This window comes from Salvia miltiorrhiza, chromosome 1, assembly GCF_028751815.1.
Source record: "Salvia miltiorrhiza cultivar Shanhuang (shh) chromosome 1, IMPLAD_Smil_shh, whole genome shotgun sequence".
NCBI classification, from domain to species: Eukaryota; Viridiplantae; Streptophyta; class Magnoliopsida; order Lamiales; family Lamiaceae; genus Salvia; species Salvia miltiorrhiza.
This window is the reverse complement of record NC_080387.1, coordinates 64480937-64497601: the sequence shown is the minus strand read 5'-3', so window position 1 is coordinate 64497601 and position 16665 is coordinate 64480937. Positions and strand designations below refer to the sequence as shown.

Below are 16665 nucleotides of genomic sequence, written 5' to 3'. Positions count from 1 at the left end.
TATAAAGAAAACAAACACACGAACCTTACTTAGAGTTGCATTTATATTACTAAATGATTTAGTGGTAAAATGGTTAATACTTGAGCCATTATCTTTAAAATTACTTCCTTTGTCACGTATATATAGGCTTGTTTTCCTTTTTCAGATGTGTCATTTATATAGGCTTATTTTTATAAAAATAGTAATATTTTTTTTACTTATTTACTATTATATTCTTTTTAAATTCTTTAATTTACTCTAATTTTAATTCATCATTAAATAATAAATATGAGTATATTATAAACTTTACTTATATATTTTCATTTTCAATGATTTTTCTTAATACTTGTATAAATTTCAATCAGCCTATATATGGGACGAGGGAGCATTTGTTTATTTATAAAAGAAATATATGGTCAACGTTTCAATCAAAATAAAATGAAGAAAAGTTACACGAATCTTATAAAATATTAAATTTACTAAGAAACATAAACCATTCTTTGTTTTGCAAAAGTAAATTTATGAATTTTCTTTGGTTTGATCTTCTTCTTTTTGTTTTTGAACCAATAGAAGGATATGCATAAAATCTATCCTCGCAAGAGATTCATATCCAAGGCTGGCCGTATATGTGTTTTCTGAAGCGTACGAGAATGACTAAACTATCCTTCACTCTTGTGTTAAGTCGGCGTTTGGGAGATAAGAAGGGGCCGCAGCGCATATATTGTTTGAGGTTGGTTGACAGTTGACTCCCTTTCCGAAAGGCAAGTGCATTCTCGGGGGAGGATATTTTTGGTAGTGCGGAGGAACTGCTGGGTCCCGCTCTGCTCGATGATATACGGCACACCATATATTGTTCACGTGCCTTTCATAGCAAAGAAAAGAAGTTTCTGGATTTTTTTTGCTTTGTGGGCCAACACCACCAATTCTTGCCTTCCCCATTATATCCCTCTCTTTTCTTTTTCCATTTATTTTTTCAATTTTTCTCATTTACGTTATCAATTAATCTTTTTAATCGGATTTATCGCGTCAATCCTTATTCTAGGTCTTAGAGCATCACTACACCTGCTGATATTGTTTAATATGTGGATGACTTTTTGTTTGTTTTAAGTTTTATTACAACTGGGCCAGAAATTCCTTATCATTTGGGCTTTTAATTTGTGTTATATGCTACACAAATTTGAGATGAACTGATTACTGACTTTTCTCCCTTAAAATAAACGATTTTGATCAGCAACAACGACCACGATGACAATATTAATAATTATAGAAAATAAATGTAAAAACCTCAGAAGATCATTAAGAGGATATTTTCTGAGAAATCGACTTTACAGTCCCTTATTGGATATAATTTGGGTTAATATTTGTTTGATTCTGAAGGGTTTTGTAGCACTTCTTCTATATCCTCTTGTTTAATATTTGTAGGTGCAAGAAAGAAAGGAGAAAGTGGGAAAAAAGATGGATAAGTATCACTCCATAGACTTTGAAACCCAACACCGAGATTTACTGACCGTTGTTCTGATTTGCAGGAGAGCCCAATACACAAGTTTCGAATTCAGTTTCATGGGCTTATTTTGTGATAACATGAAAAGCAACCTATCACTGAAAATGGAGGAGACTTTTAGGATGCGTTTTCTTTGGTTGTAATTTATAATTTATCATGAAAAAAGAGAATTAAATAAATCTCTTTTTAAATTCTTCATTTTCCTCGTTTCTTTTTCCTCACATGATCTACAAAACATAATTTCACTATTTCTCATTATTTATTTTCATTTCAATGAAGGATAATATCACTCCAAATTTGGTAAGATAACCTGGAAGGAAAATAAGGAATGAAAAATGGTGAAAAAAAATTTGTTGAGGGAGGAATGAAAAAGAGTGTAATTATTCTTTTGTAGAAAATAAGGGAAAAGAAATGAGAAATTTAAAGGGTAAATTTTTTTTAACCTTCATTTTCTCATAATAAATTTACAATCAAAGATAACACATCTTTTTGAGTTTTTTCATTTTTCTTTTCTATTTTTCTGCTTCCATGGTGCAATTGGTTTATCAACCATGTTTATGAGTTTTGTACTTGCTCTAGCTCTAGGGTTTATAATGTAGGTTAATTACATTTAGAGGCAAACTCAGGTGCTTTCGGATTTTGATCGGATGGATGCATATGTACGTCCGAATTAAATATACAAAAATATCTGCCTTATTTTTAAATATTTATTTATTTCAAGTAGGATGTTTGGTTTCTTTGTGCTAACTACATTTGAGATTCCGACACAGGGTGAGATTACATTTGGTTGGAATCAAACTCTATGTATATTGTGTGCGTTTGGCTTGATAAATGTGATCGATAAGATATAGAATTATACGAGGATAAATAATTAATTTAATTTTGAAGTGATAAATAATTATTTAATTGAATTATGATAAATTCTTTTATATATTCGGTGCGGACGGTTCGGTTCGATTCGCCTAATTCATTTTTAATTATTTTTTTTGCCCAAATCTTTCTCAACCCATTTAAAAATTACATTTATATACATGCATTAAAAATATCGTTTGTAATATATTAGTATCATTTATTTTAATAAAAAAAATCACTTGTTGTTAATAAAGTTATATCATTTCAGTTATAAATTAAGTGTAATATTTTTAATTTTTACATTAAATAAGTTTGCATTGGAAGTCAATATACAAATATATGTATATGTATATTTTTAATATACAGAGTCAACAGGAGTAGGCCGGCGACCATGCCAGCTTTGATTACTGTACGTAGGGATTATTTATTTATTTATTCTTTGTGCCTTGTTTTCTTGACTACTTTCAGTTTGGATTTATTATTCTTTATTTGAGTATTGTGATCTAAATTTGTAGACACTTATTCAACACTGATTTTTCCACGAACACAAGTCTAAAATAACGAACTTCCAATACTAGAATTTGGATCAATATCCCATCCCAAATGGGTGATCACCATTAGAAGCGTGGGGATTATTAATTCATGCACACCAGATATTGTCTGAAAAATTGCACTTCTCAGTGACTCGATGTTTTGGTCCCATGACTCCCATTGTATACAGTATACCACTTTTAATTTTTCTTTTTAATTTTTCTTCTTTTTGTTTCTTTGTATTTAAAGTTTTTGTGTTCAGTTTAATTTTATATTTATTAATTAGAATTTATTACATATATAGGGTATATATATAACTTTTTAGCATAGTTAATAATTGAATATGACGATTGATAAATCCATAGTTATACTATATAAATTTTATAATGATAAATGCTAATTTTGATTCATTATATATATTGTAATAATTTTTATTTTTATAATGAATATGATTAAAATAATAAATTTAATAATAACAAATCATCCACTTTTGACTTGTTTTTAGAAGAGTGGGATTATATCATTCTTATTGTCATATTTGCCACTTTTTCATTAGAATCTCGAACATGAAAAGATTTCGAATTCAAATTTTATGAATACATTCTAAATTTAGCTGTTGGTATAAAACTTTTCTAGTGCGATAAAAAGAAGAAGAGTTATATAGGGTAGGTTGCATTTTCAAATGACTATAGTCTCAAGCTTGCAGTCAATGCCCTCTAAAAAACGTTTGCAGTCAATATTGTTGTTTTTTCCTGGAAAAAAAAATATTAATAAATCCACTTTAGTCAAAGCAATATAATGGGTATATGGAATTATATCTAACCTGACGAATCTACAGTTTCATTGAGGTATAGGTTACCATGTTAATTTCTCCATTTAGGTTTGGCGCTCTAAGTACGTTGAGTTGAGCCCACTCTAGCTAGTAATTGATGTTATAACTTCGTTAATTCATTATTATTAAATAAATGTCTTAACTGATGTTCCAAAATTACCCTCAAAAGAAAAAAATGAAGTTCCAAAAAACATAAAATGGAAGATGATGGCGGGTCTTTTCCTCATGTTGATATTGTTTTGTTGGTTTTGAAAGATATGTATAATTTCCCTTTTATGTTTTCAAATATTTTTTTAGATTTTTTTTCCCTAAAAGAAAACTAGTACTATCTTTTTCCTGCTCGAGGAGTTTTTGATCGGGATTACTTCGAGAGTCTTTTAATATAAGGTTTGACTCAGTGTGTGTTTGATTTATGAATTCCTTTGGATTGAGGTAATTATATGTTATTATAATATAATTTCCTTTGACAATGAAGTTATAAAAAGCAAGTTCTTGATGTTAAAAAAATTGTAATAAAAGAGAAAAAATTTCTGAACGCACACATAAATACCGAATTATCTTATGGAGTGGTGACTTCTGAAGTTGGGAAAAAGAAATTAAAAATTCAAAGCTCTCTTTAGAATTAGGCAGTGATAACCAATAGATTTCTTATATAAGTGATGTTAATTAAAATATTACCCATCTTATACTACAAAAAAATCGTAGATTACCGACGGCGAAATGCCGTCGGTAACAAAAGACGGCCGCCGGTAAATAGTGTTACCGGCGGCGTTACCGGCGGCAACTCGCCGTCGCTAAACGGTTCGTCGGCAACTCCATTACCGACGGCGATCGGCCGCCGCCGGCAATTAACGGCGGCTTCGCCGCCGGTATTTCCGCCGTTGAACGGCGGGAGAGTTGCCGGAAAATTACCGACGGCAAATGCCGTCGCTAATTAGCGGCGGCGCCACCGCCGTCGGTAATTTCCACCGGAGCGCCACCGCCGGAGTTGGTCAAGATATTACCGAGGGCAAAATGCCGTCGGTAATTACCGACGGCAATATGCCGTTACCGACGGCATTTTGCCCTAGGTAATATTTTTTTATTTTATTTTTATTTTATTTTTTTTATTTTTTTTATTTATTTATTTTATTTATTTATTTTATCGTATATCCACAATTTATTTTCGTATTTATACAGTATTGCATAATTTATACGAACTTCCCAGTAGGTCACCCATCTTAGTTGTGCTCTAAGTCAAGCACGCTTAACCTTGAAGTTCTTTTCGAATGATCACCAGTACAGAACACTCGTATTATTGATATATATAGTATCTATTAATTCATTTAAAGTCTACTTCAATATACAATATCATATATATTCATAACCTTAGTATATGTCGAGATAATATCCAAAAAATATTGTTAATTACGGATTGGGCTCGTTTCCGTTCTTATTTTTATATCAGAAAAATATTTATTTATTAATTTATTATTAATTTTCATTTTTTTTTTTTTTTATCAATCTAGTTTATACACCATAAGTATTTTATCAATCTAGTAAGAATCTTGAATTCTTACTAGAAATATTATCTTAGATTAGTGATGAGTGAATCACTAATCAAATTAACATTTTTAAGTTATAATTATAAGTTTCTTACTAAGAATCTTCAATTCTTAATAATAATATTAGATTATTATTAGATTAATAATAATATTAGTAATAATATTATATTAGTGATGAGTGATGAGTGAATCACTAATCAAATTAACATTCTTAATTTATAATTATAAGATTCTCACTAAGAATCTTGAATTCTTAGTAATAATCTTGGATTAGTGATGATTGATGAGAAAATCACTAAGGTAATTAACATTCTTAAGTTATAATTATAAGATTCTTACTAAGAATCTTGAATTCTTAGTAATAATCTTGGATTAGTGATGATTGATGAGTAAATCACTAAGGTAATTAACATTCTTAAGTTATAATTGTAAGATTCTTACTAAGAATCTTGAATTCTTAGTAATAATAATAGATTAGTGATGAGTGATGAGTGAATCACTAATCAAATTAACATTCTTCAGTTATAATTATAAGGTTCTCACTAAGAATGTTGAATTCTTAGTGATTGATGAGTGAATCACTAATCAAATTAACCTTCTTAAGTTATAATTATAAGATTCTCACTAAGAATCTTGAATTCTTAGTAATAATCTTGGATTAGTGATGATTGATGAGAAAATCACTAAGGTAATTAACATTCTTAAGTTATAATTATAAGATTCTTACTAAGAATCTTGAATTCTTAGTAATAATCTTGGATTAGTGATGATTGATGAGTAAATCACTAAGGTAATTAACATTCTTAAGTTATAATTGTAAGATTCTTACTAAGAATCTTGAATTCTTAGTAATAATTTTGGATTAGTGATGATTGATGAGTAAATCACTAAGGTAATTAACATTCTTAAGTTATAATTGTAAGATTCTTACTAAGAATCTTGAATTCTTAGTGATTGATGAGTGAATCACTAATCAAATTAACCTTCTTAAGTTATAATTATAAGATTCTCACTAAGAATCTTGAATTCTTAGTAATAATCTTGGATTAGTGATGATTGATGAGGAAATCACTAAGGTAATTAACATTCTTAAGTTATAATTATAAGATTCTTACTAAGAATCTTGAATTCTTAGTAATAATATTAGATTAGTGATGAGTGATGAGTGAATCACTAATCAAATTAACATTATTAAGTTATAATTATAAGATTCTCACTAAGAATCTTGAATTCTTAGTGATTGATGAGTGAATCACTAATCAAATTAACCTTCTTAAGTTATAATTATAAGATTCTCACTAAGAATCTTGAATTCTTAGTAATAATTTTGGATTAGTGATGATTGATGAGAAAATCAGTAAGGTAATTAACATTCTTAAGTTATAATTGTAAGATTCTTACTAAGAATCTTGAATTCTTAGTAATAATAATAGATTAGTGATGAGTGATGAGTGAATCACTAATCAAATTAACATTCTTAAGTTATAATTATAAGATTCTCACTAAGAATGTTGAATTCTTAGTGATTGATGAGTGAATCACTAATCAAATTAACCTTCTTAAGTTATAATTATAAGATTCTCACTAAGAATCTTGAATTCTCAGTAATAATCTTGGATTAGTGATGATTGATGAGTAAATCACTAAGGTAATTAACATTCTTAAGTTATAATTATAAGATTCTTACTAAGAATCTTGAATTCTTAGTAATAATCAATGTTTAAATTTTCACTTGTATTTCAATATATATTTAATTTTAATGTTTTTGTATTATTATCTTTGATCAATTTATTAGATGATAATTGAAAAAAAATAAAAAAAATAAAAAAATAAAAAAAATAAAAAAAAAATAAAAAAAATAAAAATAAATAAAAATAAATAAAATTAATTACCGAGGGCATTTGCCGTCGGTAATTGGAATTTGCCGTCGGTAATTACCGACGGCAAAATGCCGTCGGTAATTTTGGCCGGACGGCGGTGGTGCTATCGCCGGATGGCACCGGCGGTGGTCATTAGCGGCGGCATTTTGCCCTCGGTAATTACCGACGGCAATTGCCGTCGGTAATAAAATAATATATATTTATATTAATATATATTTAAATTAGCGGCGGCGTAACCGCCGCTAATTAGCGGCGGCCGTTTTGCCGTCGGTAATTCGCCGGTAATAGTCAAAAGGCGGGTCGCCGTTTTTGCCGCCGCCGTGCCGCCGTTACCTATCGACGGCAAAATAGCCGCCGGTAATTTTCGCCGGTAAATACGCGTTTTTTTGTAGTGAAATAATTACAAATCAATCTAAAATCTCACTCTTCCCTATATATATATATATATATATATATATATATATATATATATATATAATCTATTAACATGCACCCAATAAGAATGATAATCTTAAATTGGAACATATATAACACCAGCATAAATGTAAGAATGGGACAAATAAATTTATTTAATAAAAGTATGAAGTGATTATTTGTGTGTACAAAACATAAGGCTGCCGTGTGAACGATTATTTAGAAAAACTCCCCCACATTGGTGGGTTGGAGTCTTCCAGTCGCAATCTTTCCCCATATTTACATTACATTACATCATATAAAACATTAATCTCTGAGGAGATGAACTGCTTCTGCTTCCGCTTCTGGCTTGCTGGATGAAATTAAGATTACAAGTTGTTGATGAGATGAAGACTGTCTTTTCCCCCACCAATAAGTGACACAACAGTTCCTGCGATGTGCTTGGGGCTCAGCCCAGCTTCTTCAATTTGATCAGTCTGTGCTCCATGATCAATGTATCTGTCGGGGAGCACCATTGGCCTCCACTGCAAAACCCAAAAATTAAATTAATTTACTACTCCATATTATAAGTATTAATTTATTTTGTAGATTTTTACCTTAAGGTTCCCGTCGAGCAGTCCGTTGAGGGATAAGAAATGAGAAATATGGGCGCTGAATCCACCAATAGATCCCTCTTCAACAGTGATGAGAACTTCATGCTCCTGCACCAGCTTCTTGATCAGATCTCCATCCAGAGGCTTGCAGAATCTCGCATCAGCTACGGTCACGGAGATGCCGTGTTCCTGAAGAAGCTGCGCCGCCGCCAAACAGTTCTGCACTATAGTTCCGAACCCTAGAATGGCAACTCTACTCCCCTCTTTTAAAATCCTTCCCTTCCCAATCTGGAATTTAATTAAGCCAATAAATGCATGATCACAATTATATAATAATATAATTAAATGGCTATCTATGCATACCTCCAAAGGAGTTCCTTTGTTGTTAGGCGGCAGAGGCGCGCCGACGCCGTTCCCTCTCGGGTATCTAACGCAGCTAGGGCGGTCGTCAATGGCGGCAGCGGTGGCGATCATGTGCATGAGCTCAAGCTCGTCGGAGGGGGCCATGACGACCATGTTGGGCAGGCAGGCCATGTAGGTGGTGTCGAAGGCACCGCAGTGGGTGGGGCCGTCAGCGCCCACGACGCCAGCCCGGTCCATCATGAACCTCACGGGGAGCTTCTGAAGGTCCACGTCGTGGACCACCTGATCGTACCCCCTCTGCAAGAACGAGGAGTAGATCGTGCAGAAGGGCTTGAGCCCCTCCGTGGCGAGCCCCGCCGCGAAAGTGACGGCGTGCTGCTCGGCGATCCCCACGTCGAAGCAGCGGTCGGGGAAGCGCTTCTGGAAGTAGTTGAGGCCCGTGCCGCCCCCCATGGCGGCGTGGATGGCGACGATCCTGTCGTCGTGCTCTGCTTCGGCCACGAGAGACTCGGCGAAGTATTGAGTGTATGATTTAGTATTGGTTTTGGACTTGAGCTGTTTGCCGGTTGTAGGATCAAACTTGACGACACCATGCATCTTGTCGGCAGCAACTTCAGCGGGAGGGTAGCCTTTGCCCTTCTCGGTGATGATGTGGATGAGGACAGGCCCAGGCGCAGGCATTTCTTTAACCTTCTTGAAAATGTAGACCAGATCTTCAACGTTGTGGCCGTCAACGGGGCCGATGTAGTAAATCCCGAGCTCCTCGAAGAGGGACGCGCCGGGCTTCCCCATCATCCCCTTCATGTAGGTGTCAACCTTGGATGCGATTTCATGGGCCTGCTCTCCCATCTGCTTAGTCATGCCCTTTGCTGCTTCGCGGAGTTGCCGGAATTTTCTGCTGGCTTGAAGACGCGTGAGGGCTTTGCTGAGGGCTCCCACGGGCGGAGCAGGGCCGTCAATGGTGGCCGTGGGCAGCGAGACCTGCTTGTTGTCATTCAACACGATGATGAGATTGGAATCCAGGAATCCTGCATTGTTGAGGGCCTCGTACGCCTGCCCTGCTGTCATGGCGCCGTCTCCGATCACTGATATCACATGGTTGTTCTTGTGTAATAAGTCTCTCCCCACCGCCATGCCTAGACCAGCAGAGATACTAGTGGAGCTGTGGCCGGCTCCGAACGCGTCGTGGGCGCTTTCGTCTCGTTTAGGGAACCCTGCTAGTCCGAAAGTCTGTCGAATCGTGTGCATTCTGGACCTCCTCCCCGTCAGGATTTTGTGCGGATACGCCTGTCGTTGGAATTAATTAATTTCAATTCCATGGGTTATTAAATGATACATCAATTAAGTTTGTAGGTACGCACCTGGTGCCCCACATCCCAAATGATCTTATCCTCAGGTGTGTTGAACACATGATGCAATGCAACCGTGAGCTCCGATACACCTAAGCTTGAGCTTAAATGGCCGCCGGTTTTCGACACCGTGTACACTATCTCTTCCCTCAATTCATCAGCCAATCTCTCCAGTTCCTGCCAACGTTCAACACACCACCCTCTTTAATTATTACGACTTGACTTAGTTTCATATTTAAGGTTGCTCACATATATATCTTTCAGATCGATGGTCCAAAACTTCAGTCAAATTCGTACACAAGCACTTGTCTATATTTTTATGCTCATCAAGTCAAAAGTTTGAAAAGAAAAACATACAAATGTTTGATTCCGCAAATTAACATTTGTTTACTATATGCATTAGTTCCATTTCATGTATCATAATATTGTTGAGGAATTACCTCGACCGAGAGGTTTTTCATGTGATTTGGATAGTTGATGGTGTCCAATATTGGAGTTGGAGGCTTGTCTCCAGTGAAATTGAGAGCTCTTGTTTTCTGCCTCGTCAGACTCTCTCCATTGGCAGCCACGTCGTTGGTGTTATCCTGTTGAAGAGCTGCTACCACGGAGAACTGCAAAAACAGAAATCGTAAAACAAAAGGAAGAAGACCAGCCGGATAATTAAATTCAAAACACCCGCACACATAGAGATGGAAATTAACCTTATGCTTTTTTAGGGGAAGAGTAGCAGTAGTGCGAGATAAGAGGCTTGATGAATCCTCAGAATGGAGCAATGGCAAGAAACTGCTGTTGATAACTCCACAAGACGACGCCATCTCTGTGTATCTCTCTCTCGGCCCAAGGGGAAGTGAAGCAGGCAGGGAATGTTTGAGAGAGAGACAGAGAGAGTTGTTTCAAGTTGTGTGTGCTGGAAATAACAAGGTGGATAGTTGGAGCATTTTATAACAAAAACTCATGAGAGGTTAATGCAAAGACGTGACTTCTCATACAAAAAAAAATCCAAATTAGCCTGCCAACTTTGGCTTCCTTGGTCAAGACTAAGTAAATATATAATTAAAAACACATGGCCTTTGGACTCAACATTTTCAAGAATCCATATCCATACTAATTTACTAGTGGGATGCGCCAATTTATGGCTAAATATATATTTTATTTTTTGAATGCCTTATATGTCTCTATCTTTCATGATTTTTCTATTTCAGGTTTTTTTTAGTACATATATATATACATACTATTGTAAATATCAGAATTAGTTTATGCTAATAAAAAAATACTGTAGTGCCATAATATATATATATATATATATAGGAATTGGTTCAATTGAGATTTATATATATATTGAGATTTTGAGATAAATGAACATATAAGTACATTTTGATGAACTTGTCAATTAATTTTTATGAACGCGCGTTGGTCTGGGGTTCAATCCCTACAAGTGGCGTGTTTTTTAAATAAATTAAATAGATTCATATGTTCATGAGTTATATTGGTTATGTTCAAAGAATTTATTGATATGTTCATTTATCTCAAAATCTCAAAATATTTAAAATCTCAATATAAGCTAACCCTATATATATATAGATATATATATGCTATTCAAATGTCAGGATTTAACGTCCGATCATATCGTCATAGTCCAATTATTATACTTTGGAAATCAAGAAATTAAGTCGTATGAGTTGAGGTGTATCCAAGTTGATGCACGAGTCAAAATTCTTCTGTTTATTTTATTCAAATTGGTTGCCAGAATCAATTTTGTCAAATATAGATGTAAGGGCAATATTATCTTCCAAGTGCCACCGTGCTTGAGTATTATGACTAGTGATATAATAATATATTTATTTATAGTACGGCTTAATGTTCGATCCTTATTTTTCCATCCTACGCTCCAGAAAAAGAAAAAGAAAAAGAAGATAAGATTCCAAATTTTGCCTCCAGCATAAACAAAAGATTTAATCTGTAGTACTAGTATAGGATTATAATAGTACGTATTCTTACAAATTTTAGAATAAATGTTAGTATTTAAATTTAAATTATTTTATGTGCATCATCTTACGTGAATGCTAGCTAGTTTAATTAAATAAAGATGGTTTAGCCCCAAAAGTACGATTGCTTGGTATTGATTTCAGCTACGTTTGGCATATATATAACATTTTTGTCTTGATATTGTTATTTGCATCGATAGACAATACTATTCTCCCCATCCCATTAAAAATAGTCTGTATTCTATTTTGGATTGTCCCGCTATAAATGATCTCTTTTATAATATTGGTGCGATTTCTTTGATAGAAAAGGGTGGAATACATATATTTTCCCCATTTTCCACGCGTTCTTTTTGTTGGAAAAATTTTCTCTAGCAGCCTTTCCCACCTTTTCACTCCAATTTATGATAATATTGTCACAAGTTATAGGTATGATAATATTTTTTCATATTATATAGTTTTATGATCTTTCAATTTACCATCAAAATTTATATACAATTTAACTCATCTTTCTATATTTCTCCTTCTCTCTATCTTTTCTCTCTTTTCATAATATTTTCATACTATATTTTCCCTTCTTTTCCCATAATAAACTTACAACCAAAGAGAAACATGTCCTAATTAGTAAAAATTAACTCTTGAAAAAATATAGGTCCTACTACTTTTAACCAATTTACATGTTCTTCTTAATTTGAATACCCAAAAATTTTGCGTCACTTGTTGTAATGAGATGGAATTGAAGGAATATATATTATTTAATGTGTTGCATTGGACGCTGAAGCAATTTGAGTCCAATGAGACTTTCTATTCTTCGAAGCTTGACTTTCGAACAGAAGTAAAGGACCGGCTCATGGGATTAATTACGGCAGATAATGACGAAAGTTGATTATGGCTAATTAGTTGTATGGGTTAGATTTCGGAAACATATATGAGTATTTGATAAAGCTTGTCATTATGACAGACAGCTCCATTTTTTGCTTAAACAAAAATTCGCTTGCATTATATGTGATGAGTACAAATGTATATAGAAATACATGATACTTAACAGTAATTCCAATGTGCATGCATTTATTATGATTAAGCTTAATTAGTTAAATAAGATCACCTGATATTGAACAACACATAAATACAAAAACCTTGCAGCTATAGAATAATTATATATATAATCTCCCACCATTATATATTTCATTGTGAGCAAAGTTCTCGAAGAAACCTAGTTATATGGTAATCTTTTTCTTTTCTTTTTTTGAAGTAGAATAACTTATGTAGTTTAATACGTTTTGAAAATTGTTTGAAAATTATAATTAGGGTTAATTGCGCCAAATATCACCAACTTTGCCCGAATTCCATTTTTCCCATCATTTTAAAAAATTTCATTTTCTATCACAGATTGAATTAGTTGTTCATTTTTCCCACGATTTTTTACTCCCCTCAGATCGGAGATGACGTGGCGCTGACATGGCTAGCCAGCACACGCCACATACGTATCACTCCGGCGATTAAAAAAATTGCATTTTTTTATTACACCAAATATCACGAACTTTGACCGAATTTCATTTTTCTCATATTTTTTTTTCATTCTTCCCAGAGTTCCTCTCTGCCTTACTAAGTGTTTTTCTTCATTCTTCACCCATCCACGCACCCAGAATCCCATAAATCCACTTTTCAAAGTAAAATTATAGAGGAGCAATGTCTGGGACTGAAATCATACACTAGAATATATGCAGAAACAATACGTATATATGTGCAATAGCATAGCCGACATTTGAATTCGGGAAACTAGTGTTGCTACTACTCAGAGAACCAAAAAGAAGCCATACAATTTTCCAATATTAACCACCAAGACTCTTGGTACATACTTAACATACGTAAATGTTCAACATTCCATATGTTTCAAGATATTTTGCAACTACCTTAGTTTCAAGTCAAAAATTTGTAAAGGCATTACAAGATTTTCGGTTAGTGCAGCCCTCATTACAAGAAGTTGAAAAAAGAGGCGTTTACAAACAACTACAAACAGTTAAAATCAAAAAGCTGAATAAGCCTCTGTCGAAATCAAAATTCTAACTTTTATCCATTAAAATCAAGCAAAACTAAATAGCTACAAACAGTCAATAACCACATACTAAACAGAAAAAGTTAGCAGAATCAATCACTATGGGGGTGCTCGACAACAATTACAGCTCCGTCACTATGGGGTGGCAGCGCTCCGGCGACGGCGGCCTGGAGGTCTCAGGTGGCGGAGTTCGCAAGGGGACCGGCGGAGATGAGCGGTGGCATGGAGAAGAGGGGTGGCGTGCATGGAGAAGAGGGGTACGTGCCTTTTTTTGGTGAAGAAGAAGACAACAACTTTTTTCTAATTCAAGTGATATTAGGGCTTTTTTTGTGTGATTTTGCTATTTGATTAATTTTAAATTAATATATATATATATATATATATATATATATATATATATTTCACATCAATATTATGTGTAAATTTAAATTCACATCAGCGCCACGTCAACTTTCCAGTCACCGGAACAAAAAATTATGGGAAAAATGAACAACTAATTTAATTTGTGATAAAAAAAAATGGAATTTTTTAAAATTATGGGAAAAATAAAATTCGAATAAAGTTGGTGATATTTGGTGCAATTAACCCTTATAATTAAGTTGCTACGAAATAGAGGCCGGTATATAGGGATAAAATTTAACTATTTCCAAGTGAAACCATGTATGTAGCAGTTATACGTGATTTTATTATTACACGTTTTTATCGGCATACTTAGTGTCATCTTCCAAATGAATAAACTCTGCAGAATTTAACAAGAGTACTTTTACATGTACTTGTTCAGAACGATTAATCTAAATACAATAAATGAATTCGAATCTATATATATATATATATATATATATGTATATGCATGATGTTTCAGTCATAGACTAGTCGTCCTGATCTTGCCAACTGGTTTACTAACTTAAGGGGGTTTGGCAAGCTGACTATTAAAAATGGTTTCATGAAGAGTATAACTAATAACTCTCAAGTAAAATTAAAGATGATACTCCATTTGATAATAATTTATTGATCTATGTATGCAAATCTGCAATGCCCTTTGGCTCAGCCTCAAATAAATCGCTCGGAGATTTGCCATGTACTAATTATTTTGTCATAGTAAGTTAGTAACCTTCTAATTGAAACCTCCCAAAAAAAAAAAATCTCGCCTAATAGTTAGCTACCACGATTAATAGTCGCCAAGAAAACCTCGAATATACAATTAATTTAACTACTTAAATAAAGTTACCTAAAAAATATACTTAATTAATAATGTGTAGACTAATTTAATTAGGATTTAGGGTGTGTTTATTTTGATAGAAAATAAGAGAAAAAGTTTATTTTCACTTATTTTCCATCATTTTCACATGTTTACTATGATGAAAAATTTTCTCCAAGCATAGTGAAATATTTTCCCGGACAACTCATTTTCACTCATTTTATTATTCTAGGGTAGGGGTGTGAAAATATTTTCCAACATTTTTCATCTTTTCATCTATAGTAAACACAGGATAAAAAAATGAGAAAAAAGATAATATTTTCTCATCTTTTCTTATCCATCCTTTTTCAATAAGGCTGCGTTTACTTTGATGGATAAATTTATCCATGGAAAAAGATGGATAACAAAAATTTATACCTTAAAATGTCAAATTTCTTTTCCAACATTTGACACAAAAGAGATGTTTACCATTTTTCCTTCATTATTTTCACTTCAAAGATGGATAATATTAAAATTGTGAACTTCTCTTTTATGTATAATGTGAAAAAAGAAATGTGACATTCAAATACATAAATTTATATTATTTATTTTTTTTCATGGATAAATTTATCCATCAAAGTAAACGCACATTTAATAGTATTATACTTATATATTATTCTAATGGAAAGAAACTCGTGTAGTATGCACCCTACTCAAGTGGGACACATGTACAGATCCAATTAAATATTTCGTATATAATTTATATAGCCACATTTATGTTCGTAATTAAGGTCTTGAATCCCCCGTGAGTAACGACGATAACAACTTTAAATATTTTCATTTTATTTTATTTATTTTTATTTTTTTCTTGAGGGCGAGACCACTTGAAAGTGAACCATGCGGTAGATATATATTACGTAGTTTGACTAACATCCTAATTATCAGATTTTTCCTCAAAAAATAATAAAAATCTGATTTTGTCAAAAAAGTAACAATCAAGAGCACATCTGAAGGTGTGATATCCTACCGTTAACAATATTGACAATTAAAATGCAGCAGTTTTTAATTACCCAGGATTATAGACTTATATAGTGACAACATTTTTCTAAAGAGCACGCAAAAATATACATGCACGTGATATGTAGTTTTATATCGATTTTATAACATGCATCACTTTATATTGGAATACTTTTCTTCAATAGATACATCATATCACTCATAGGCCCATATTTATTTTTTTAATAAGATATATAATTGAGTTTTATATACTCATTGCTAGGATTTCTCAATAAGATATTAATCAAATAATAATATTAGTTTAAATGATAGGAATTATCAAGAATATCGGGATATTCAAAAGTTCTACTGCATCTTAGTAAAATATAGATTAGTCTATACTATTTTCATTTGGAGATCTTAGCCTATCAATACACAAATTTTAAAGATTTCTAAAATTGCACACAATCTTTTTTTATTTTTTTTTCTGAACACAAATACTCGACCTTTAAAATTTGCCCCAAATCAAAGCCGAGATGGCAGTAAAAAAATTCAACATGATCAAACGACAATAAAGAAAAACGGCAATATTAATTAGAACACACTAAAATGCCGC

The 16665-nt window shown here is 33.0% G+C and overlaps 1 protein-coding gene across 1 annotated transcript; it reads right to left on the bottom strand.

The window, feature by feature from the left end:
* Positions 1 to 7662: 7662 nt before the first annotated feature.
* LOC131004988 (probable 1-deoxy-D-xylulose-5-phosphate synthase 2, chloroplastic) lies at positions 7663 to 10843 on the bottom strand. Its single transcript, XM_057931769.1, has 6 exons — positions 10540 to 10843; positions 10279 to 10449; positions 9851 to 10015; positions 8490 to 9776; positions 8130 to 8414; positions 7663 to 8057 (listed from the first exon to the last, which is right to left on the bottom strand). Exons 1-6 carry the CDS (start codon positions 10651 to 10653, stop codon positions 7902 to 7904), a joined length of 2178 nt encoding a protein of 725 aa, XP_057787752.1. The 5' UTR covers positions 10654 to 10843; the 3' UTR covers positions 7663 to 7901.
* Positions 10844 to 16665: the final 5822 nt, after the last annotated feature.